This window comes from Pan paniscus, chromosome 9 (assembly GCF_029289425.2).
Source record: "Pan paniscus chromosome 9, NHGRI_mPanPan1-v2.0_pri, whole genome shotgun sequence".
Lineage (NCBI taxonomy): Eukaryota > Metazoa > Chordata > Mammalia > Primates > Hominidae > Pan > Pan paniscus.
In genome coordinates, this window is record NC_073258.2 from 125,370,003 (window position 1) to 125,395,773 (window position 25,771).

At 38.2% G+C, this 25,771-nt stretch overlaps 2 protein-coding genes across 2 annotated transcripts in view; one reads left to right on the forward strand and one right to left on the reverse strand.

Moving 5' to 3' along the window:
• SIAE (sialic acid acetylesterase) overlaps positions 1-1,603 on the reverse strand; it is a 39,619-nt gene extending 38,016 nt beyond the window's left edge. Inside the window, exon 1 of the mRNA XM_034933942.2 lies at positions 1,484-1,603. The gene's annotated coding sequence lies outside the window, so the exon portion shown is untranslated. The remainder of the gene's footprint in view (positions 1-1,483) is intronic.
• On the forward strand, positions 43-24,533 carry SPA17 (sperm autoantigenic protein 17). Its single transcript, XM_003819938.5, has 5 exons — positions 43-167; positions 1,464-1,644; positions 7,603-7,673; positions 17,894-17,980; positions 20,500-24,533. Exons 2-5 carry the CDS (start codon positions 1,491-1,493, stop codon positions 20,641-20,643), a joined length of 456 nt encoding a protein of 151 aa, XP_003819986.1. The 5' UTR covers positions 43-167; positions 1,464-1,490; the 3' UTR covers positions 20,644-24,533.
• The last annotated feature ends 1,238 nt before the right edge of the window (positions 24,534-25,771 follow it).

Consider the following 25,771-nt stretch of genomic DNA (forward strand, 5'->3'; position numbering starts at 1 on the left):
CGGCTCCACCCTTTTGCAGTCCTCGGAGCCTCCCGCGACCTCAGGACTGGGCTGTGCTCGCCCCTTCTCGGCCGCCGTAGTTTTTTTTTTTTTTTTAAAGAAAAAACGGTTACCCAGCAACGAGAAAAACAACCGGAACCGGCGGCACCAGCTCGGAGAGAAAGGAGGTGAGGCCGCTTCCCCACTTCCTCTCCGATACCAAGACCTAGCCTTTTCCCTTCGTCTCTCTTATTCTCTCAGCATCCCAGACACAGCCTCGGAGCCCTGGGCCGTTTGGGAGCCGAGGCAGCCCATTCTGCGCGAGTCTGAAATCCCAGGTCCTCAACATCCCGCCCCCGACTAGACCCGTGTGCCCCCTCCGCCCGCCCTCCTCTGCCCACATTGGTTCAGAATCTCGCCAGCTCTTTTCACCACCTTAGAATGGTTCGATACCTCCATCTACTGCTCCCTCAGAAAAAGCAAAAGAGAGGAGTCAGGCGTGGTGGCGCGCGCCTGTAATCCCAATTGCTCGGGAGGCTGAGGCGGGATCATCGCTGGAGCCCAGGAGTTCGAGACCAGAGACCCCGTCTCAAAGAAAAAAAAAAAAAAGCGATGAAACGAGAACCCTCCATAGTCTGAGCCTCATTAAACCGTCCAGTTCTCCCAACCTGGACCCCTACCACGGCCTCCGCCTCTATTCCGCATTGACGCACACTCTCACATTAACAGGCCAGGTCCCGGAGGATTCTTTTCATACTCAGTAGCTCAGCCCGCTGCTTAGCAGCTACCCTTAATCTAGCCCTTGTATTTCAAGACAGAAAGAGACAGCCTGATCAAGAAGAAACCGAAAAATATAAGAATTCTAAAACTTTAGAGGCTGGGATTTCAAAATCATGACACACAGCCCCATCCCATCCCATCCCTCCCTCACACACACGCACGCACAACCCCATTCCACAGTACGAAGGTGTTCGAAGCATTGTGGGTCATGCTTCAGAAGTGGCAGCAAAGGGAAAGATTGTGCAACTTCTTCATTCAACAAATTAATTTCTAGAACCAGGACTAATTTCTACTCTTTAAAAAAAAAAAAATAGACCTCAAAGAAGGTCTTCTCAGCAACTGATAATGAATTCAATTTAACTTTTTAGCAATCATTCTCTCTAAATTCCTGTGTGATAGCAAAAATTACCCTTACCTTTTGAGCATATAAAGGGTAAAGAGAGAAAAAGTCATATTGAAAATTATGGGTTTTTTGCAGGGTTTTAAATGATTTGGCCTAGTGAATGGGTCTGTGTTTGTATTATACTAATTCACAATGGAGATTTCAAAACTCTTTGGAAGAAATGGATGGGCTTGGGTTGTGTTAGGGAAAAAAGAATTCAAGTCCAGATGTATGAGTCTCAGAAATAATTTGTTGGCATAGTTGTGATTATATAAGTAAAATCAGACTAATTTAAAGACAGCACTCTTTAATGAATCTTTAGGTTCCATAGGCAGTTCTTACCAAGAAGATGTCGATTCCATTCTCCAACACCCACTACCGAATTCCACAAGGATTTGGGAATCTTCTTGAAGGGCTGACACGCGAGATTCTGAGAGAGCAACCGGACAATATACCAGCTTTTGCAGCAGCCTATTTTGAGAGCCTTCTAGAGAAAAGAGAGAGTAAGCTTTCTAAAATTAGTCATTTTTTAAAATAAGAAACTAAGCATTTGTTTATGGTAAAACTCGCTTAAGACCGTCTCCATTCTGCAGAAAGCCTTTATGAGGCAGGGAGTTTCAGATAACAGTTCTTGCTCTTTGAAACAGTATGTACCCCTTTGATATGTTCTCTTAAATTCGTTTCATATTATGGAATTATTCAGACCGTCTTCATTGTATTTCTCACGGACATACAGCGTGGACGGTAACTGCAAAAGAGCATACATTTCTCGGGAGAAATCAGTGGGGGAAAAAAAGATCATACAGTCTACCCTCGCCACGTTCCAGCATACTGTTCCTGTGCATCCCTGGCAGCTGACTGTTATTCCTGAGATGAGTATCTGTGGTTTCCTTTCAATTTTGATTCCTTCCATTTGAAAGTATTTTAAGTGCTGCAAAAAGAATTCTGCACTCTTTAAATAAACTGATATTCACTGGGATATATGAAACTGTTCTGCAATAACGGCACAGACAAACTGATTTGAAAGGTGGAATACCAGTTTGGAAAGGTAATTTATATTCTTTATGCTAAATTCCATCCTGCACAGAGACCCAGATGCCCACTAACAATAACTATTTGGTTGAAAGCCAAGGCAAAATTCCTTCACTCCTATAAATAAAATTTACAAATCCCCAACCTTGAAGGTTTATGACTGTCAGGACTTTACCAGTTTTGTACTAAAAACCTATCCTTAGCCAGGCATGGTGGTGCGCACCTTTAGTACCAGCTACTCAGGGGCTGAGGCAGGAGGATCACTTGAGCCCAGGGATTCAAGACGGTAGTGAGCTATGATTAAACCTGTGAATAGCCACTGCACTCCATCTTGGGCACTCCCACGACCCCTGCCTGCCCCAACCCGCGGAAAGCCATTGTTGATTAGAACATCCATTTTGTGTAAATTCTTGTCATCATTACTTTGTATTACAGTATTCTAACAGAGTGGTAAAGGTGACTAGAAATAGGCACAAGCAAACAAACATTCTATTGTAATCATTTTATAGTGGAAGAAAACCTAGCACAAGGGTAGAATTAAAACAACTCCCACACACACTGCATAGCTCCACCCCTTGCTTTTTTTGCCCTGCCCTAGCAGAGCTCAAAATCTCTGCCAATTTCCTGAATGTTGCTGGTCTTTTCCATATCCGGTCAGGGTGAATATTTGTTGCACAATCTGAAACTTTAACTATTTTCCACTGAAAACATTTGATAAACTATATTTAGAAGAGGAACGTTATTAAGAGAAATCATTTGGCAATAGACTTGGGGGCCTATGTGAGAGCAGAGGTAGGAGGAGGGTGAGGATTGAAAAACTACCTATCAGGCATTATGCTGATTACCTTGGTGACAAAATTGTCTCTACACCAAAGCCCCTTAACACAGAGTTTAACCATGTAACAAATCTGCACGTGTATCCCTTGAACCTAAAATAAAAGTTGGAAAGGGAAAAAACTTAAATTATTTGGGAAAAGAGGTGAATTATAATGAACATTAATTTTATTATAAGATTAACTACAAATTCTTGCAGTAAAAGTCTTTAGTCATTTATTTAATTTTAGAACTCAGAAATATTCCATTATAAAAACATTTGCGTCATTGTTACGGGATCACAATAATTAAAGCAAATGATGATTCAGATTAGTGGTCTCAGGACACTAGCTCTCTAATAAACAATGGGTAAAACCATTTGAAAAAATTGTAAGCACCACACCCAATTCCACCCATGTCAACCAAAGACAAATTATCTAGAAGATACAAGTATCAGAATTCAGTCTCTTCAAAAAGGAAAAAAAAAACAATCATTATGGACCTCTGGCTCAGTCTCCCACACAATGCAAGAATTCCCTTGCCAGCATTCATCATAGGTGGTTACTACTCTTAATTTTTATTTTTGTGACAGGAAACATGTTAGTATATGATTTAAATGTATTTCAGGTCACTAGGAAAAAGGTGGACTTTTTATTATTTTAAGATAAAGAAGGAAAAAGATAAAATTGGATCAATTTCTTATACACAAGGACAAATTCCAAATTAGTCGAGTATATAAATACTTTTTAAAAGAAACTATACAGATACTGGAAGAAAATATGGATGAGTTTCTCTATAAGAGAAGAAAAAATTTTGCTAGCTAAATTGCTTTAATTGCTTCAAAAATTCGGAAGCAATTAGAGAAAAGATTGTTATAAATTGACAACATAAAAGTAAACTTTTACATGAGAAAAAGCACTGTGAGGAAAACAAAACTACCAAAGACAAACAAAAAATATTTGCAATTTATATCCCAATGGGTTAATAGCCCTAATAAATAAATAGTTTGTAAAAACAGTGTGTTATAGGCTTATAGAATCCAACAGAAAATATTGGCAAGAGATATGAGCAAACAATTCACACAAAAATGAATGCAAATGGCACTTATGAAAGTATATTCAAACTAATGCATAATAACAGAAGTCCAAATCAAAACTACACTGAGCTACCAATAACAACCCCTCCATTACATTGGCACAAAGCCAACATACTCTGTAGGCTGTGGGATAATAAGCATTTATATACATTGCTGGTGGATAAGCAAAATGCCATAACTTCCAGGAGGGGAACTTAGCAATACCTACCAAAATTATATATGTATTTAACCTTTGACCCGGAGGTGCCACTTCTACACTTTTCAGGGCATCATTCTTTGTAGAAACAACCCAAATATCCATAGAAGTTTGAGTGAACAAACTATAATACATCTATACAACTGAATTATATATATAGCTGTTTTCAAAAATGAGAACTATCTCTCGATAATACTATGGATGATACTGTGGAGTGATTTTCGGGATATATTCAGTGAAAACAGCAAGATGGGGAAAAGTGTGCTTAGTGTGCTACCATTTTTTTTAAACACAGACGGGGGTCTCACGATGTTGTCCAGGCTGGCCTCAAACTCCTGGGCTCAAGTGATGATCCTCCTGCCTCAGCCTCCCAAAGTGCTGGAATAACAGCTGTGAGAAACAACAACTGGCCAGTATGCTATCATTTAACAAAAGAGGTTGATATGAATACATAACTGTTTGTGTGTCTGTGTGTGTGTGTGTGTGTGTGTGTGTGTGTGTGTATTTGCCACAGGGTTTGGCTCTGGCTCTGTCGCCCAGGCTGAAGTGCAGTGGTGTAATCGTGGCCCCACTGCAACCTCCCAGACTCAAGCAGCCTTCCCACTTCAGCCTCCCAAGTAGTTGGAACTACAGGCATGCACAAACACGCTGGGCTAATTTTTGTTTTGGGGAGTTTTTGTTTTTTGTTTTGGTAGAGACAGGGTTTTGCCATGTTACCGAGGCTGGTCTTGAACTCCTGAGCTCAAGCATCCGCCAGCCTCCGCCTCCTAAAGTTCTGGGATTACAGGAATGAGGCACCACGCCCAACTTTGTTTATATTTTTAAATGGAAAAGTAAGTCTTTAAAAACTTAACATTTGCCTTTAGGAGAAAGTGAACAGGATAGAGAGAACATGATAGAAAATATCTTGAATTTCGAAACATAAAAGTTTAACATAGTTATAATTTTAAATTTAAAATTGTTAAGCTACTCGGGAGGCTGAGGCAAGGGAATGGCTTGAACCCAGGAGGCGGAAATTGCAGTGAGCCGAGATCGCACCACTGCACTCCAGCCTGGTGACAGAGTGAGACTCTGTCTCAAAAAAAAAAAAAAAAAGCAGTTTCTAAAATGTAAAAGCAAAGTGAAACATATGAGCCTAACTAGTATAGACTGGGTGACATAACCACACAGAAAGGAATTATTTCAAGTGATATATAAAATGGAGTAATTTGACCGTACATGCCTAGTGCATATATCCTAAAAACAAAATGAACTTCAAAAAAAAAAACCCTTAAGCTGTTTTCAGTAATCATTGTTAATCATATTATGGTATGGTTATTCTGAAATTATATATTGAAATTATATATTGTAGAATAAAGCAAGTAAGCAACTAAACTAGTGTTATTAGGAATAAGATTTTTGGTGTAGGAAAAACAACATACAATTATGAAAATGAAAGAGGTTAATAAAATCCTGTAATCTTAAATTTGAGTTGAAAAATATCAGTGTGACCTCATGTTTTCTCTTTAAAAAATGAAAGAAGTATTTTCTAGCTCTGTACATTAAAGGTCTCAAAACAATGACCAACCCAGTACCAGTGAGCACCCAGCTTCCAGGTTGTCATCTCTAAATACCATTCCCAGGAATGAGGGCTTCTTGGAAAACAAGCTAATTTCATGAACTTGGCAGGAAATATACCAGATTAGGCTGAACGTCTTGCCATACCAGAGAACAAGGAAGCTATCAAAGGTTACTAGAGGTGTTTCCAAAGGACTCAGGAACATTTGAGCACCTGAATAAGCTACCACTGGACAAATGTTTAATAATTAGAGCATCAATAAGAATAATACGTGCATTGGATTAAAATGCATCCATTTTCTTAAACATTCGTGAATTTGTGATGGTTAAAAAAAAAACTCATTGGTCATCTTGAGAGGATCCTAGGAATCCAACTGATTATTCTGAAAACTGGTAAATAAAAGGAAAGAACTAAACCTTTAACCTTTCTTTTCTGTAACAACTGTTCTTCGGAGTAACCAAACAGTTGATGAGGAAAAGTTTTCCTTAATGAGTACTCCAGAAAATAAAGAAGTATTGATCAAATTAGAGCATTACCATTTCACAACCCCTAAAGAAATGATCTAAGCAAGGATCATCAGGGGGCTGATAAAAATTATAAAAAGAGTAACCAGATATTATAAATTTTATGACAGAATTACACAGCACTACCAATCAAGTATACTTGCAGAAAAAAAATCAAACCGTCAAACCCGAATTAGATCAAACCTATACAGCTAGCTACCAGTTTACAGGAAATTCAAAGGCTGAAGAACTTGTTAAAAGCCACCATGGGGATAGTCAGAAACATCCGAACTGTGAAAAACTCCAAAGGGAAAATGACGTAATTTCATCAACAGATAAATTGCAAGGAAAGAATAGGGGCTGGGGGATCTTCCTTTAAAAGAAATTTAAAAGACACACAAAGAGCTGTGTGTGCCCGTTTTCGGGGTCCTGATTTGAACCAACAAATAAATAGACAATGGAAGAAATTTGGATAGTTGACTGAATAGTTGAGGATATTGAGGAATTATTAATATTTTTAATATTTTGAAGTATGATAATGGTGTGGTTATATTTTAAAAGAGTATATATTGAGATACATTCTGAAATAAATAATTGTAGATAAAATAACAGGATACAAGGGGTTGGGTTAAAAATAATCAGAAAAAAGTGCAGAAAAATAATCAGAAGAAAAGGTTATAGATAAAATAAATCATGGGTTGATCATTGAATCTAGACAATATGCTCATGGGAGTTTGTTATCATATCTACTTTTTAAGTATTGAAATTTTTATAATATAAAGTTAAAGAAAAAAATTGTTTAAAAATAAATACCTCTGCTTGTCTGTGTCAACTGTCTACATAATATACTTCGTTTAAAAAAATTTCTCCCATCTTTCACTTTTCCAGACTTTCTGACAACTTAGCATTTAGGTTTATACATTTTTCTGTGTTTACTAATACATGTTCTAAGTGTCTACATTTATATTTAAGTACTGGCATTTGTTCTTCCCATTTTATTATAAATTTTATGAAGGCAGAAATTACGTTTTTAGTGCTTTTCTAAATATCCCCAAAGGCTCATCCAATGTTCAGTTGGTTATCATATGTTTAATAATCACTGGTAATGTCTGCAGTGCTACGCTATGCACAATGTCAATAAGATTTTGGACTGCCAGTAAAGAACCTGTAATTTGAAACAAGAAACTTACATTTGTGTTACTATTCTACATTTACCTTAATGAATTCAAATAAATCTGAAGTTCTTATATTTTTATTATTTAGAAACCAACTTTGATCCAGCAGAATGGGGGAGTAAGGTAGAAGACCGCTTCTATAACAATCATGCATTCGAGGTATGGTCCTTTGAAGCTGTTGGATTTGGCTATTTCTTCTCTCTGTCTACAGCTAGCAATTATTAGGCTATCCCCAGAATTGTGAGAATTATGTGAGAAGGCATCACAAATAACTTATTAAATCTTATTAAATTAAAATTTAATAAATCTTATTTTATTAAAAAGATTATTAAAAAGATTTAATAAAAACTTATTAAATCTTATTAAAAATTATTAAATTAAAATTGTGCTGGGATTTTTTGCTGAGAATATTTTTCTAAAGTATCTGAGTCATGTACAGATATTTCACTTAAGTTTAATGATGAACAACAGGAAGAAGGTGCTTAAAAGTTATGAATAATTATTTCATCATTTATTCTTCAAATGTTTTCAGCATCACAGTGCTAAGCAATAGCAGGTACTCCACAAATAATTACTGAATTAATAGATGATATTTCATAGACCAAAACACTATTAGTCCAATTATTTCATTATCATCGATATGATATTATTGATACAAAAGACTGGTTAGAATTAAAGGTGGTAATGGTGTAGTTTTCTCTATAAAGCTAGTTTTTTCAGAGTCTGAGCCTTTCTCTTTAGCAGCTTTACAAAGACAGCTTTCTCAACCAAGTTTCCTCAAAAAAATTAAGCCCTAAACCAAAGGCACTAATTGCATGTAAGGAATCAGTGTCCTGATTTGTATCTAGAATGGTTCTGGTTAGGTACCATCCTTGGGATAATTGAGAAAAGAGCCTCTCAAAACATTCTCTGTGTTTCATGGTTCAGATAATGAATGCTGGTTGAGAAAGGCTGTGTGGAATCAGCATTATTGGCATCAACTGGAAACTTGATAGAAATTCAGAGTCTCACAGGAAACATGAAAAACAAGGAAGTATGACACCCCGGAATGAACACAACAGTTCTCCACTAATAGATCATAACCAGAATGAAATTCTTAAAGTCTCAGATAAGGAACTCAAAATACTGATTTTTAAATATGGTCAGTGAGGTGCAAGAGAAATCTGAAAACCAATACAAAGAACTCAGTGAAACAATTCAGGATATAAATGAAAAATTTTACAAGGGGATAGATTTTTATTTTTAAAAAAACCCTAACATAAATTCTGGAATTGAAGAATTTATTGAAGGAAATATAAAATACATTCAAAAGATTTAACAATAGACTAGACTAAGTAGAACAAAAAAATTTTAGAACTTGAATACAGGTCTGAAACAATCCAGTAAGACAAAAATAAAAAAGAATAAACAAAGCCTTTAAGACATTTGGGACAACATAAAGCAGCTAAATATTTGAATTATTGGTATCCCCAAGGACAAAAAGATCAGAAGGCTTAGAAAACCTATTTAATGCAATAATAGATGAAGACATCACAAGTCTAGCAGGAGATTTAAACATCCAGATATAGGAGGTGCAGTGATTCCCCAAATACAATGCAAAAAAAAAAAAGTTTTCACCACAGCACATTAAAATCAAACTGTCTAAAGTCAAAGAGTGAATTCTAAAAACAGCAAGATGAAAACATCTCATCAACTGTGAGGGAAACCCGATCAGACTAATAACCGTACTTCTCAGCAGAAACCTGACAGGCCAGGAGAGAGTGGGATGATAATTCAAAGAGCTGGAAGAAAACAACTATCAGCCAGGAATTCTATTTCCAGCAAAATTAACCTTCATAAATGAAAGAGAAATAAAGTATTTCCCAAACAAGCAAATGCCGAGGGCATTCGTCTGTACTAGGCTGGCCCTACAAGAAGTGTTCAAGGAAATCCTAAACTTGGAAGCAAAAAAATGGAAGTTAGCATCATGAAAACACAGGAAAGTATAAAACTCACTGTTAAAGCGACCACACAAAGGAGGAACAGAAATGAATCAAATGGCCCCACTACAGAATTCCACCAGTCCACAATGACAAACAGTAAGAGAAAAAAGAAACAATGTATAAAATAACCAGAAAGCAATTAACAATAAGACAAAAGGAACAAAACTCCACATATCAATAATAACTTTAAACATATATGGATTAAATGCTCAACATAAAAGCTATAGACTGGCTGAATGGATTTCTTTAAAAAAAAAAAACATGATTCAACTATATGCTGCTAATAGGAAACTCACCTTACCTGTAAAAACATTTAGACTGAAAGTAAAGAAGTGGAAAAAGATATTCCACGCCAACAGAAACCAAAAGCAAACAGAAGTAGCTATAGTTACATTAGGTAAAACAGACTTTAAGTTAAAAACAGTAGAAAACAACAACAAACAAGTTTATTTTATAATGATAAAAGGATCAATTCAGTAAGAGGATATAACAATTGTAAATATATACACACCCAGCACTGGAGCAACCAGATTCATTAAAAAAAATTTCTATGTCTAAAGACAGAGGTAGACTGCAATACAATAATAGTGAGGGGCTTCAACACCCCACTCATAGCATTAGACAAATTATCTAAACAGAAAATCAACAAAGTAACTGATATCATTGGCTGTGTCCCCACCCAAATCTCATCTTGAATTGTAGTTCCCATAATCCCCACATGTTGTGGGAGGGATGCAGTGGGAGGTAATTGAATCATGGGGGATGATGGTTTAATAAGGGGCTTTTTCCCCTTTGCTCAGCTCTCATTCTCTCTCCTGCCACCCTGTGAAGAGATGCCTTCCACCATGATTGTAAGTTTTCTGAGGCCTCCTCAGCCATGCAGAACTGTGAATCAATTAAACCTCTTTTCTTAATAAATTACCCAGTCTCAGGTATTTCTTCATAGCAGTGTAAGAACAAACTAATACAGTAATTTTTTTTTTTTGAGGCAGAGTCTCATTCTGTCACCCAGGCTGGAGTGCAGTGGCACAATCTTGGCTCACTGCAACCCCTGCCTCCTGGGTTCAAGTGATTCTCCTGCCTCAGCCTCCCAAGTAGCTGGAATTACAGGTGCATGCCACCATGCCCAGCTAATTTTTGTATTTTGTATTTTCACCATGTTGGCCAGGCTGGTCTCAAACTCCTGGCCTCAAGTGATCTACCCACCTCAGCTTCCCAAATCACTGGGATTACAGGCATGAGCCACTGCTTCTGGCCTAATGCAGTAAATTGGTACTGCAGAGAGTGAGACACTGCTGTAAAGATACCCAAAAATGTGGAAGCAACTTTGGAACTGGGTAACAGGCAGAGAGGTTCGAACTCTTTGGAGGGCTCAGAAGACAGGAAGATGTTGGAAAATCTGGAACTTCCTAGAGACTTGTTGAATGGCTTTGACCAAAATGCTGATAGTGATATGGACAACAAAGTCCAGGCTAAGGTGGTCTAAGATGAAGATGAGGAACTTATTGAGAACTGGAGTAAAGGTTACTCTTACTATGCAAAGAAACTGGCAGCATTTTGCCCCTTCCCTAAAGATCTGTGGAACTTTGAACTTGAGAGAGATAATTTACAGTATCTGGTGGAAGAAATTTCTAAGCAGCAAAGCATTCAAGAGGAAGCAGATCATAAAAGTTTGGAAAATTTGCAGCCTGATGACACAATAGAAAGAAAACCCCATTTTCTGGGGAGAAATTCAAGCTGGCTGCAGAATTTTGCATAAGCAATGAGAAACCAAATGTTAATCACCAAGACAATGGGGAAAATGTCTCCAGGGTATGTCAGAGACCTTCACAGCAACCTCCCATCACAAGCCTGGAGGCATAGGAGGGAAAAATGGTTTCCTCAGCTAGACCCAGGGCTCCCCTGCTGTATGCAGCCTCGGGACATGGTGACCTGTGTCCCAGCTGCTTCAGCTCCAGCTCTGGTTAAAAGGGGCCAATGTACAGTTCAGGCCATTGCTTCAGAGGGTGCAAACCCCAAGCCTTGGCAGCTTACATGTGGTGTTGAGTTTGTGGGTCCACAGAAGTCAAGAATTGAGGTTTGGGAAACTCCACCTAGATTTCAGAGGATGTATAGAAACACCTGGATGTCCAGGCAGAAGTTTGCTGCAGGTGCAGAGCCCCCATGGAGAACCTCTACTAGGGTAGTGCAGAAGGGAAATGTGAGGTCGGAGCCCACACAGAGTCCCCACTGGGGCACTGCCTGGTGGAGCTGTGAGAAGAGGGCCACCATCCTCCAGACCCTAGAGTGGTAGATCCACCAGCAGCTTGCACTGTGCACATGGAAAAGCTGCATACACATGAAAGCAGCCAGGAAGGGAGCTTTACCCTGCAAAGCCACAGAGATGGAGCTTCCCAAGGCCATGGGATCCCACTTGTTGCCTCAGCACACCATGGATTTGAGACATGGACTCAAAGAAGATCATTTTGGAACTTTAAGGTTTAATGACTGCCCTGTTGTATTTCAGACTTACATGGGGCCTGTAGCACCTTTGTTTTGGCCAGTTTCTCCCATTTGGAGCAGGTGTATTTACCCAATGCCTGTACCCCCATTGTATCTGGGAAGTGACTAACTTGCTTTTGATTTTACAGGCTCATAGGCATAAGGAACTTGCCTTGTCTCAAATAAGACTTTGAACTTGGACTTTTGCGTTAATGCTGGAATGAGTTAAGACTTTGGGAGACTGTTGGAAAGGCATGATTCTGTTTTGAAATGTGAGAGCATGAGATTTGGGAGGGGCCAGGGGCCAAATGATATGCTTTGGCTGTGTCCTCACCCAAATCTCATCTTGAATTGTAGTTCTCTTAATTCCCACATATCATGGGAGGGATCTCATGGAGGTAATGGAATCATGGGTGGGGGGGTGGTTTTATAAGGGGCTTTTCCCTCTTTGCCCCACTCTCATTCTCTCTCTTGCCACCCTTTGAAGAGGTGCCCTCCGCCTTGATTGTAAGTTTCCTGAGGCCTCCCCAGCCATGCAGAACTGTGAGTCAATTAAACCTCTTTTCTTTATAAATTACCCAGTCTCAGGTATTTCTTCATAGCACTGTGAGAATGGACTGATACAATAGCATTGGACTTAAACTTGACTTTAAACAAATGGACCTAACAAACATTTACAGAACATTCTACCCAACAACTGCAGAATATATATTCTTTTCATCAGCACATGGAACATTCTCAAAGATAGACCATATTGTGTTAGGGCACAAAACAAGTCTCAACAAATTTTAAAAAGTCAAAATAATATCAAGTATCTTGTCAGACCACAGTGGAATTAAACTAAAATTCAATACCAAGAGGAGCTTTGGAAATGATACAAACACATGGAAATTAAACAACATGGTTCTGAATGTCTATTGGATCAAAAAAGAACTTAAGACAGAAATTTAAAAAAACTGTTTGAAACAAATGAAAACTGGAAACACAACATAACAAAACCTATGGTATACAGAAAAAGTAGTGCTAAGAGAGAAGTTGATAGCAATAAATGCCTACCTCAAAAATGTAGAAAGATTACAAATTAACAATTAAAGGATGAACTCAAGCAACTTGAAAAGCAAGAACAAACCAAACAGTAGCAGAAGAGAGAACAAAGATCAGAGCAAAACTAAATTAAATAGAGACTAAAATAACAATACAAAGGATTAACAAAACAAAAAGTTGGTTCTTTGAAAAGATAAATAAAATTGACAAATGGCTAGCTAGACTAACCAAGAAGAGAGAAGACCCAAATAAACAAAATCAGAAATGAAAAAGAAGACGTTACAACTGATAGCACAGAAATACAAATGGTCATCAGAGACCATTATGAACAATTATACACTCACAAACTAGAAAACATAGAGGAAATAGATAAATTCCTGGAAACATACAACCTACCAAGATTGAACCAGGAAGAAATAGAAAACCTGAACAGACTAATAACGAGTATCAAGATTGATTCCATAATAAAAATCTCCCCCACCCCAACACCACCAAAAAAAAAGCCCAGGACTGGATGGTTTCACAGCCAAATTCTACCCAGTTCTACATACAAAGGAGAGCTAATACCAAGCCTCCTGAAACTATTCCAAAAAATTGAGAAGAATGGATTCTCCCTAACTCATTCTATGAAGCCAATATCACCCTAATACCAAAATGAGACAAGGACCCAACAAAAACAGAAAACTGCAGACAAATATTCCTGATGAACATAGATGCAAAAATCTTCAACAGAATACTAGCAAACAGAATCCAACAGCACATCAAAAAGGTAATACACCATGATAAAATCAGTTTTAAACCAGGGATGCAAGGATGGTTCAACATATGCAAATCAATAAATGTGATACATCACATCAACAAAATGAAAGACAAAAACCATATGCAGAAAAAGCATTTGATAAAATCCAACATCCCTTCATGATAAAAACCCTCAACAAACTAGGCATAGAAGGAACATACCTCAAAACAATAAATGCCATGCACAAAAATCCCACAGCTAATATTATACTGAATGGGAAAAAGTTGAAAGCAATCCCCCAAAGAACAGGAACAAGACAAGAATGCCTATTTTCACCCGTCCTATTCAACATAGTACTGGAAGTCGTAGCCAGAGCAATGAGGTAAGGGAAAGAAATAAAAAGCATCCATATTGGAAAAGAGGAAGTCACTTATCTCTGTTCACTGATATATATGTGTATATATATTCAGGGATGGGGTCTCACTCTGTCATCCAGGCTGGAGTGCCATGGTGTAATCATAGCTCACTGCAGCCTTGGCCTCCTGTGCTCAAGGGAATCTCCCATCTTATCCTCCCAAGTTGCTAGGACTACAAACATGTGCCACCACACTGAATAATGTTTTTGTCTTTTGTAAAAACGGGCTTTTGCTATGTTGTCCAGGCAGGTCTCAAACTCCTGGCCTCAAGTGATCATCCTGCCTTGGCCTCCCAAAGTGCCGGGATTACAGGCATGCGTCACCATGACTGACTCCCAATATAATCTTATGTCTAGAAAAATCTAAAGACTCCACCAGAAAACTCTTAGATTTGTTCAATGAATTCTGTAAAGTTGCAGGATACAAAATCAATGCACAAAAATCAGTAGCATTTCTATACACTAATAACAGTCTAACTGAGAAAGGAATCAAGAAGGCAATCCCATTTATAATAGCTTTAAAAAACACATAGGAGTAAACGTAACCAAGGAGGTGAAAAAGCTGTACAAGAAAAACTACAAAACACTGATGAAACCAATTGAAGATGACACAAGCAAATGGAAAAGCATCACAGGCTCATGGATCAAAAGAATTAATATCTTTAAAATGGCCATACTTCTCAAAACAATCTACAGATTCAGTGCTGTCCCTATCAAAGTACCAACTCACTTTTCACAGAATTGAGAAAAACAATCCTAAAATTCATATGGAACCAAAAAAGAGTCCAAATAGCCAAAGCAATCCTTAACAGGAAGAACAAAACTGGAGACATCACATTACTTGACTTCAAATGATATTATAGCTTGGTGCAAAAGTAATTGCCATTTTTGCTGTTACTTTTAGTGGAAAAGACAGCAATTACTTTTGCACTAACCTAATACAAGGCTACAGTAACCGAAACAGCATAGAACCGGTATAAAAACAGATACATAAATCAACGTAATAGAGGAGAGGAGCCAGAAATAAAGCATATACATATAGCTAACTGATCTTTAGCAAAGCTGATAAGACCATATATTGTGGAAAGGACAACCTCTTCAATAAATAGTGCTAGCAAAATTGGAGAGCCATATGTAGAAAAATGAAACTGGACCCCTATCTCCCATCATACACAAAAATCAACCCATCATGGATTAAAGACTTTAACATAAGACCTAAAACTGTAAAAATACTAGAAGAAAACCTAGGAGAAACTTTACTGGATATTGGTGTAGGCAAAGAATGTATGACTAAGATCACAAAAGCGCAGGCAACAAAAACAAAAATAGACAAATGGGACTTAATTAAGCTAAAAAGCTTTGCACAGTAAAAGAAATAATCAACAGAGTGAAGAGATAAGCTGTTGAATGGGAGAAATTACTTGCAAACTATTCATCCAACAAGGGACTAATATCCAAAATACACAAGGGAGTCCAACAATTCAACAACAACAAAAAATAAGTAATCTGATTAAAAAGTGGGCAAAGGGCTGGGCGTGGTGGTTCATGCCTGTAATCCCAGCACTTTGGGAGCAAGGCAGGAAGATTGCTGAGCCCAGGAGCTTGACATTAGCATGCGCAACATGGTGAAACCCATCTCTTCAAAAAATTAGCCAGACGTGGTGGTGTGCACCTGTAGTCCCCAGCCACTTGGGAGGCTAAGGTGAGAGGACCACTTGAGCCCACAGGTCAAGGCTGTAGTGCACTCCAGCCTGGGCAACAGAGTGAGACCCTGTCTCAAAAAAAAAAAAGAAAAAGAAAAAGAAAAAAGAACTTGGAAAAGGACATGAATAGAGATTTTTTAGAAGAAGACATACAGATGTCCAACAGGTATATTAAAAAATGCTCAATATCACTAATCATCAGAGAAGTACAAATCAAAACTACAATAAGATATTATTTTACCCCACTCAGAATGGCTACTATGAAAAAGACAAAATAATAACAGATACTGGCAAGGATTCAGAGAAAGGAGGACTCTTATACACTGTTGTCAGGAATGTAAATTAGTATAGCCTCTAAGGAAAGCAGTATGGAGATTTCACAAATAACTAAAAATAGAATGACCATTCAGTCCAGCAATCTCTCTACTAGGTATCTACCCAAGGGAAAATAAATCAATACATCAAAAGATACATTCATTTTTATGTTGTTTGCAGCACCATTCACAATAGCAAAGATATGGAATCAACCTAAGTGTCTGTCCAATGGATGAATGAATAAGGAAAATATGGGATGTATACACAATGGAATACAATTCAGCCATAATAAAGAATGAAGTCATGTCTTTTCCAGCAACATGGATGAAACAGGAGGCCATTATCTTAAGTGAAACAAGCCAGGCACAGAAAGACATGTAGTGCTTGTTTTCATTCATAAGTGGGTGCTGAAAAAATGTGTTTAAATAGACATAGACGTGCAATGATAGATAATGGAGACTCAGAAGAGTGAGGAGAGGTGGGAGAAAGGAGAATAATGAGAAATTGGTTAAAGGCTAAAATGTGCAGTATTTGGGTGATGGACACCCTAAAAGCCCTGACTTGATCACCAATCCACACATGTAACAAAATTGTACATGTACTCCATAAATTTGTACAAATATAAAAGAAAAAGAAGAAATTCAAAGTATTGGGCCCCATTACAGGTCTACAAATCAGAAGTTACATTTTTAAGAGATCACCAGAATAATTCGTAGGTACATTAAAATTTGAGAACACTGCTCTAGACAACTGAGGTAGTACTATTAGCCACAAAGCACAGCAGATATTAGAATTGAAAAGAATTAACAAAGTTCAAGTTCTCCAGTAGATTTGGGGAATTTCCTGAAGAAGGAGCTGTCACTTATTACACGAGTTTGAAAGTGAAGTTCCATCCATTTGTGCCTGCAGGTATGGGTGTGTTCTGTGTATTTCCATTTTACTAGATTCTCTGTGCTCATGTTTTATTTGTATTCATGTTTTATTGAAGTCAAAGGAATAATGTTGAAAGATTTTAAATCCTTGCGTCACATAGCAATTTTGGGGTGTTTCTTTTTTTAATTCTAAAGGCTTTATTTGATTAACTTATATATTCTTAAATTTTGGTTTTATGGGTTAAAGAAGCTCTTTCCATAGGTGTGAATTAGCAATGAAGGAAGACTTAAATAGCCATGTCAAAATAGGCAGAGGTGGTTTCTCCTTTTATATTTAAATCATAAAGCAAAACTCCACAGCAAAACTTACTTCTGTGACTAGTTTTAATCCATAAACGTCACTAAAAAGTCAATTTGATGTCACATTATGGAACACAATGCCATTTATTTTATTCCTATTTTAGAAACTATTGGATCCTCTTTTTTATACTTTGTTCAGGATTCATTACATCATCTTATCAACTTTTAGTATAGGACAGTGGTTTATTTTTAACATAAAACAGTGGTACACACATTCCAAAAGCAACAGATCAAACATTTTTGCCAATTATTTGGTCTTTAATATTTGTTTACACATATTTCCTTAAGAGCTTTTATTATTTCTTCTTGTTTCAATGTATTTTCCTTATTAAAAGATAAATATGTAGTATTTAATTCCCCCTATTTCTCAGTAATTTAAAGTAATATTTCATTACTTCTAAGCAGTTTGATACAAGACTTTGCTATTTTGGAAACATTGCTAATTGTGGCTCTCTCCTATCTGTCCAGGAGCAAGAACCACCTGAGAAAAGTGATCCTAAACAAGAAGAGTCTCAGATATCTGGGAAGAAGGAAGAGACATCAGTCACCATCTTAGTATGTAATATTTTTCATGTACTATTGGATTCCTACAAAGAATGATATTGCCCAATTTAAAACTGAACTCCAAATATGAATGTCTGTTATCTTTATTGTCAAAATTATGACTTTACTTTCCAGATAATTAACATCAGTGATAAACTAACTGGTAGATAATTTTCAGCCATGCCTCTCTTGATCAAAAATTCATCTTTCCCTTAAAAATGAAATCTTATTTTTCAAGATTGTTAATGGATGGAAAAATCTCCCTATGGGGAAGGGCAGACAGAACTCACAGACCCAGTCATGATCCTTCAGATTCATCTTCCACTTTGGGAATTTTTCACTAATTGGTGCTGTCACCACTACACAATGGCAAATTTCAGAGATAACAAAAGGAAAATCACAGGGAATTACATACAGCCAAAATAATGGCTTTACAACAATGTGGCTTATTCATCTTCCATGCGTAATGCTCTACAAAAATGCCTTCGTGCCTGATGTACTATATCCAAGCAGTCAAGACATAGCGGAGGCCGGGCGTGGTGGCTCACGTCTGTAATCCCAGCACTTTGGGAGGCCAAGGCAGGCAGATCACGAGGTCAGGAGATTGAAACCATCCTGACTAACACGGTGAAACCCCATCTCTACTAAAAATACAAAAAATTAGCCGGGCATGGTGGCGGGCGCCTGTAGTTCCAGCTACTCGGGAGGCTGAGGCAAGAGAATGGTGTGAACCCGGGAGGCGGAGGTTGCGGTGAGCCAAGATCACGCCACTGCACTCCAGCCTGGGCGACAGTACAAGACTCCTTCTCAAAAAAAGAAAAAAAAAGACATAGCGAAGTCCACCCTCAAAGGCCCATTGTTCAGTAATGTCACTTTAATAACTTGAAGTCAGCCACAATGAGAATATTAAGACCATGGCAAACACTGCAAATCAGGGCTTTGTTTCTTCTGGAGAGCCAGTTGTTAAAACACTTACCAGTACATCATTGTCTATATTCTTCATACTCCAGACTCTTGTGGACTAGGCCTCATAAGAAAGAAGAACTCACTCTCTAAAATGTCGAAGTTCAAACTTCTGAGTTCCTTTTTATGTCTCAGGTCCCAGGTAGTTTCCCAAGAACTGGCAGCCAGAATGGATATCCCCTCAAGGAATACCCTACTTCCTACCTAGTGATGCATTGCTTTTCCCTATAAGATTTACAGGTTGTTCCACAATTGCCATTGGGTTGTACTGAAATAACATTACATTAGGATATAACAGGAAGATTAACATTAAGATGTAACAGGAAGTCAAGGAAGAAGGGAGTTTTATTTCCTTACATCTTTCACAGGTGCTTTTACACAGGTTTTCATGAGTTTGAGTAGGGATCTCATTGATTTCCAACTTGAGTGTATTTGTTTGCCTATATTAGGTTGTCATCTCGAAGAATTTTATACCATTCTGTTTGCATTTAAAAGTTTAAGAGCTAGATTTGTCTCACTATTTATAATAGGGGGATAGGAGGCTTGAGCAACCCAAAGGTCCATTAATATGAGATTGAGTAAATATTAAATCAAGGTACATCAGTATAATATAATGATGTCATAAAAAAAGAATGGGGAGAGTTATACACTGACTAATAATACAGAAAAAGAGAACCAAGATATATCGTTACATGGAAAAAGTAGCTGCAGAACTCTGTGATTAGGATGATCTCATTTTTAAAATGAAAAGACATATTTATATATATATCCATATGAATATATTTGCATATAGAGAAATTTTGGAAGGATGTAGATACTCAACTCATAATAATGGGTATCTCCCAAGAGCAGGATTTGGATAGGTGGAGAAAACTATCACTGCCAGTGACATTTGAGTTTTTAAAATGTATACATGTCATTTCTATAATTTTAAAAGATATATTAAAAGCTGTATATTCAATTGTACGCTGAAGATTCATGCATTTTACTGTCTGTAAATGTATAGCTAAAAATTTATACCCAATTTTTTTAAAAGAGGGTATGTGCCAAAGTTCAACCAACCCTGTTAAAACTGCCATTATTGGACTAAATGGATTTCTCTTTGGCACCTCACTTTAAATGTATGACGATGATTAACTAATCATTGAGAAATTGAGAAGTTATTCTAATTCATTATATGTAATTGTGATTATTTTGAAACATAACATTTACAGTTCTTTCTTCTTAACATTTTTACCATGCCTCAAGGATTCTTTCTTGTCCCCCCAACCCCCCAAAAAATGTTGTTGCTCAGGAAACTTAAATAGGCACTATTTTAGGGGAAAGAAAGTTGGCAATGATCTTTTGTTGCAGAGACATATTAAAAGAGTGACAAAACAAAATGCCTGCTATTTTGGCATTTGCCATTTGGTACATATACAATGTGACAATATATGAAATTCCCTCAGGAAGCAACAGCTCTCAGATAGTTGCATCCCTAAAATGATTAAATTTCATCCATTTATTTTTGTGGCATCAAAAATACGCCATATTTAAAGAGTCTCTTACTTTTTCTCCTTTCGATGAAGGACTCTTCTGAGGAAGATAAGGAAAAAGAAGAGGTTGCTGCTGTCAAAATCCAAGCTGCCTTCCGGGGACACATAGCCAGAGAGGAGGCAAAGAAAATGAAAACAAATAGTCTTCAAAATGAGGAAAAAGAGGAAAACAAGTGAGGACACTGGTTTTACCTCCAGGAAACATGAAAAATAATCCAAATCCATCAACCTTCTTATTAATGTCATTTCTTCCTGAGGAAGGAAGATTTGATGTTGTGAAATAACATTCGTTACTGTTGTGAAAATCTGTCATGAGCATTTGTTTAATAAGCATACCATTGAAACATGCCACTTGAAGATTTCTCTGAGATCATGAGTTTGTTTACACTTGTCTCAAGCCTATCTATAGAGACCCTTGGATTTAGAATTATAGAACTAAAGTATCTGAGATTACAGAGATCTCAGAGGTTATGTGTTCTAACTATTATCAAATGAATAAATCCTCTCTATCACATCCCCCAAAAATGTTCTTTAGCTCCTGTTTCACTCCTAGTGGTAAAGAATTTCACTGCTTTTTAAGGATAGTCTATTTAATTTTGGAATTTTTAGAAAGATAAGCTGGGACAAAAATCTGCCTCCTTCAGCCTGGCCAACATGGTGAAACCCCATGTCTACTAAAAGTACAAAAATTGGCCAGGCGTGGTGCGCACACCTGTAATCCCAGCTACTCGGGAGGCTGAGGCAGGAGAATCGCTTGAACCTGGGAAGTGGAGGCTGCAGTGAGCCGAGATCGCACCACTGCACTCCAGCCTGGGCGACAGAGCAAGACTCTGTCTCAAAAACAAAACAAAACAAAACAAAAAAAGCCTCTGCCTCCTTGTAAGTTTAACCCACTGGTTTTCATTTATCATACATGTATTCAATCATTTATTGAAAATGTATTGAGTACCATTCATGTGCTGGGAATTAGTAGTGAATACTTGTTCTTACACTCATACAACTTACAATGCTTTATTGTTTTGCTCTCCAGAACCACACAGAACAAGACTAATAACATCATATTGTAAAAAGCAAAAGCTATCATATCACGCTGCCTTCTTCAGTTAAAACTTCCCAAGTTTTTAAATATACAATGGTAATGCCTGTTTAACAAACTCAGAGGCTTTATCTCTTTTATGTTTTCAATGATTCATTCAAATCCCTAGTGCCTTAGTTTTAGAAAGTTCAGTCTCTCCTTTTTGAGGCCTCTCCACCCTTGATTGTCCAAGAAAACTGAGGGTTCATGTCTTAGACCAAAGGGTGCAGTTCTCTTCCCAATACAAAAGGTAGAAAGTGGAGTCTTACCATTTAGTTAATGCTGTTGCCTTCTACCATAATGTTGTAGCATAGTCCAGCAGACTGAGGTGATTCTCTGGCTGGTTCCAATTCCTGCCTGCACCATAGTGGATGGCCCATGATTTAGTTCCAGGATTACATCTCTCTTGGTTTATAGTCACAAAGCCAGTGTTCCCCCAAAGCTTAAAAACAAGCCAGGATGGCTCAGTCCTGAGGAGATTCTAAAACCAGGTCTATGTTGTCACAACAAATACTCTCCTACAAACACTTTGATCCTTGTCCTAGGCTTAGACATGCTCTTTCTGCAAAGCAGTTTTATTTCAGGTGCCTCACTGCCCTTCCCTGGCACTGAGCCTTTATCAGGCTCTGCAACAGAGGTTCCCCCAAGTGATCGCCACTCAAACACAGTTGATTCACACCAACCCTTTCAAGGTTGTGGCTTTCATTCTCTAATGTCCACTCATACAGGCAGCCTTTCTCCTTCCAAAATCTTGCTGCCACTGTAGAGAGTTTCATGCTAGCTAAACACAAGTCTCTAATATCCCCCTTCCTCTCCTCCTCAACCCCTCTCCTCCAGGCTTACAGAGGAAAAGAAATCAGTTCTCCTCCAGGATTCCAGCTGTTCGTCCCTCCCATTCCACTGAAAGCACCAGCTTCTAACACCTTCCCCTCTCAGACAGAGCCATCCTGCTTAGAGGATTGTCAAGGGGGGACCCAGAATTTATGCAAAGACTTAGATTCCCTGACCTGGAGAGATCAGAAGAGGAAAAAAGGGATTTTTTCCCTAGTGAGTATATAGCAGGAAAAAAAAAGAGATGAGTTAGCTTTTTCAGTAATTCTCCTGTTATACACATAAAGTGACTAACACTATGCATTCCATACACACACACACACACACACACACACACACACACACAGATCTTGTGGTAGTGATATTTGTAGTGAAGGAGGAAAAGGAAAAGGTGAGCAATGGATGTGATATTATGAGAACAACACATATGAATGACACTTTATTAGAACTTATCTGGTTTTCCTCTTATCTCTCTGGCTGTTCCTTCTCAATTCCCTTCACTGGTAACTCTTCAACTCCCCAACCACTAAATGCTAAGTGCCCTTAGGCTCAGTCTTTCGACCCCATTTCTACACTCCCTTGATTTCCTGCAGTTTCATAGCTTTAAAATCCAATCTTCTTAATGATCACTCCCAGACCTTTCTCTCCTCTGCCTGCGAACTTCTATATTCAACTGCCTACATAACATCCCCATTTGGATGTCTATAGGCATCTCAAAAGTAACATATAAAAAATGAATCCTGATATTGCCCCCAAATCTGAAACTTCCCCCACACCCAAGTTTTTCCATTCAAAAATGGCTGCTCCATTCTTCCATTTGCTCAGGCCAAAAACCTTGGATTCATCTTTAATGCATCACTTTCTTTCACACCCCATATACAATCTATCAGCAAAACCTGTGGGCTGTACCTATAAAATAATACTCAGAATCTGCCTACTTCTCACCACTTCCATTGTTACCACCTTGGTCCTAGTTCCCATGATAGCCTTGTGAATTATTGCAATAACCTATATTGGCCAGTGAGTATCTCACTACTACTGCACAACCCATTCCAAAGTTAGTGGTTTAAGACAATTATATTTTCTCCTGGGTCTGTAGGTCAGTGGTAATGTAGCTAAGCTAGGCTGAACTACAATCTCAAGGTTAGGTTCAGGTCAGCTCTAAGCTGTGGGTTTGTGGGCTGACAGGAAGGTCTGCTTCAGGCTGTGGGCCCAAGGGTCAGCTGCAGCACAGCGCCTCTGCTTCACATGTCCTTTTCTGAGCCCCTGCTGAAAGACGTTATCCAGGACAAGCTCTTCTCATGCTGGTCACAGAAGACAAGTAGGAAAACCCAGCATGCAAGAATATTTCAAGCTTTTGCTCATATCACTTCCACTGACATCCCATATATAAAAGAAAGTCATCTAATGAAGCCCAAAGTGAGGAGGATGAGGAAATACACTGTTCACCAATAGCAAAGGCTTCATGTGTGCATACTACTACTACAGGGTAGTGAAGAATTGGGACCAGTAATTTAATCTACCACGATCTGCTTTCTTGATTATAATTATGTCTTTACCACATGCAAAAATAGACCCACTCCTATCCCAAAACCCCTAAAAGTTCCATCACATCTTTGAAATCCAGGATCTCATGATCTACATCAGGTCCAGATATAGCCCTTCTTGATATAGAGACCTATGAATTAAAAGAGCAAGCATCTTTTTATCACATACCAAACATACAACAAATGATGGAATAGAGACTATAATAACCACAAAAAAATGCTCTTATTCACAAAGGGGTGAAATGGAAGCAGATCACAGCCACTGGTCCATAACAATTAGGAAAACTCATTGGACAATGGTTGTCAGGTTCCTCCATTGGAGGGAATTGTGTTTCATGATTAGGCACTGTTTCTGCTCCTTAAGAATGACTTTCCAGTCTATCCTCCACAGCTCTTTGTTCTACACTCTAGGGAATCATTCTTTTTCCCTCATCTTCCTCAGTCACTTGCAAAGGACATTAGAGAATATGCCCTTTTTGGTGGATAAATGGGTTCTTCAACCTGCTTTCTGCCTGTAGAAAATTAGAGGCCAATAATCTGTTTATATCTTGTAGAATGTCAATCTACTTTAGCTGGTACTGGTACTTTTGTCAATAAAGTTCTTTTTTAAACTTTGTGGACTTCCTATGAATTTGACTATAGTCAACTCCACGTGCCAAAAGGTGTGGTGCACTCGCAATTTCTTTCAAGATTTGCCTCCCTTTATCTCTCTCTTTGTTTCCAATTCTGTTAAGAGTGAAAAATTGGAACCAATATTTCAATGTATAAATATTTCAATATATAAATATCATAACTGCCGAGCATTCACTATCCCTTCTTCTCCCAGCTTCCACCTTGTGTTACTCAGGGTCTTCAGAGAAACAGAGCCAATAGAATATATATAGATATATGACTAGGAATTTATTATGGGAATTGGCTCATGCACTTATGGAGGTTGAGAGAGCCCACAATATGCTGTGTGCAAGCAGAGAACCAGAGAAGCCAGTGGTGTGATTCAGTCTGAGTCTGAAGGCCTGAGAACCATGGAAGCCAATGGTGTAGCTCTCAGTCCAAGGCAAAAGCCCTGAGAACCAGGGGGGCTGCTGGTGTGAGTCCTGAAGTCCCAAGGCCCAAGAACCAGCACCTCTGGTGTCCAAGGACAGAGAAAAATGGATGTCCCAGCTCCAAAAGAGAATTTGCCCTTCCTCTGCCTTTTAGTTGGTACTGGTACTTTTGCCAATAAAGTTCTCTTTTAAACTTTATGGACTTCCTGTGAATTTGACTATAGTCAACTCCATGTGCCAAAAGGTGTGGTGCACCCTTCCCAAGATAATTTGCCCTTCCTCTGCCTTTTTGTTCTACCCAAGTCCTCAATGTCAATCTGCCCACACTGGTAAGGGCAGACCTTCTTTACTTAGTCTACCAATTCAAATACTAATCTCTTCCAGAAACATTTTATCAGCTATCTGAGCATCCCTTAACCAGTCAAGTTGTCACAAAAAAATGAACCATCACACACCCTTTCCCCCTTTCAACACATCAGCCAGAGTATCCTATTATAATTTAAGTCACATCATGTCACTCCTCTGCTTAAAACCCCCAACGGCTCCTCATTTCACTCAGAGTAAAAGTCTTCCTTATGGTCACAAAGCCCTGTGGAGATCTTTCCTCCTGTTACCTCTGACCCCCATATCACTTGTTCACTTGGCTCCAGCCACTCTGGCCTCAGAGCTCTTCCTCAGACATTCCAGGCATGCTCCTGTCTCAGGGATCTTGCATATGTCGTTCCCTCTGCCTGGAATGCTTTTCCCCAAACATTGCCCCATTCCTTCAAGTCTTTAGTCAATGAGCAAAAGTCAATGAGATCTTCCCT

Coding starts and splice junctions, on each gene's coding strand:
- SPA17 (XM_003819938.5), top strand. CDS start 1,491: ATGTCGATTCCATTCTCCAACACCCACTACCGAATTCCACAAGGATTT. Junction 1,645..7,602: donor CCTTCTAGAGAAAAGAGAGA/GTAAGCTTTCTA, acceptor TTTATTATTTAG/AAACCAACTTTGATCCAGCA. Junction 7,674..17,893: donor ATAACAATCATGCATTCGAG/GTATGGTCCTTT, acceptor CTATCTGTCCAG/GAGCAAGAACCACCTGAGAA.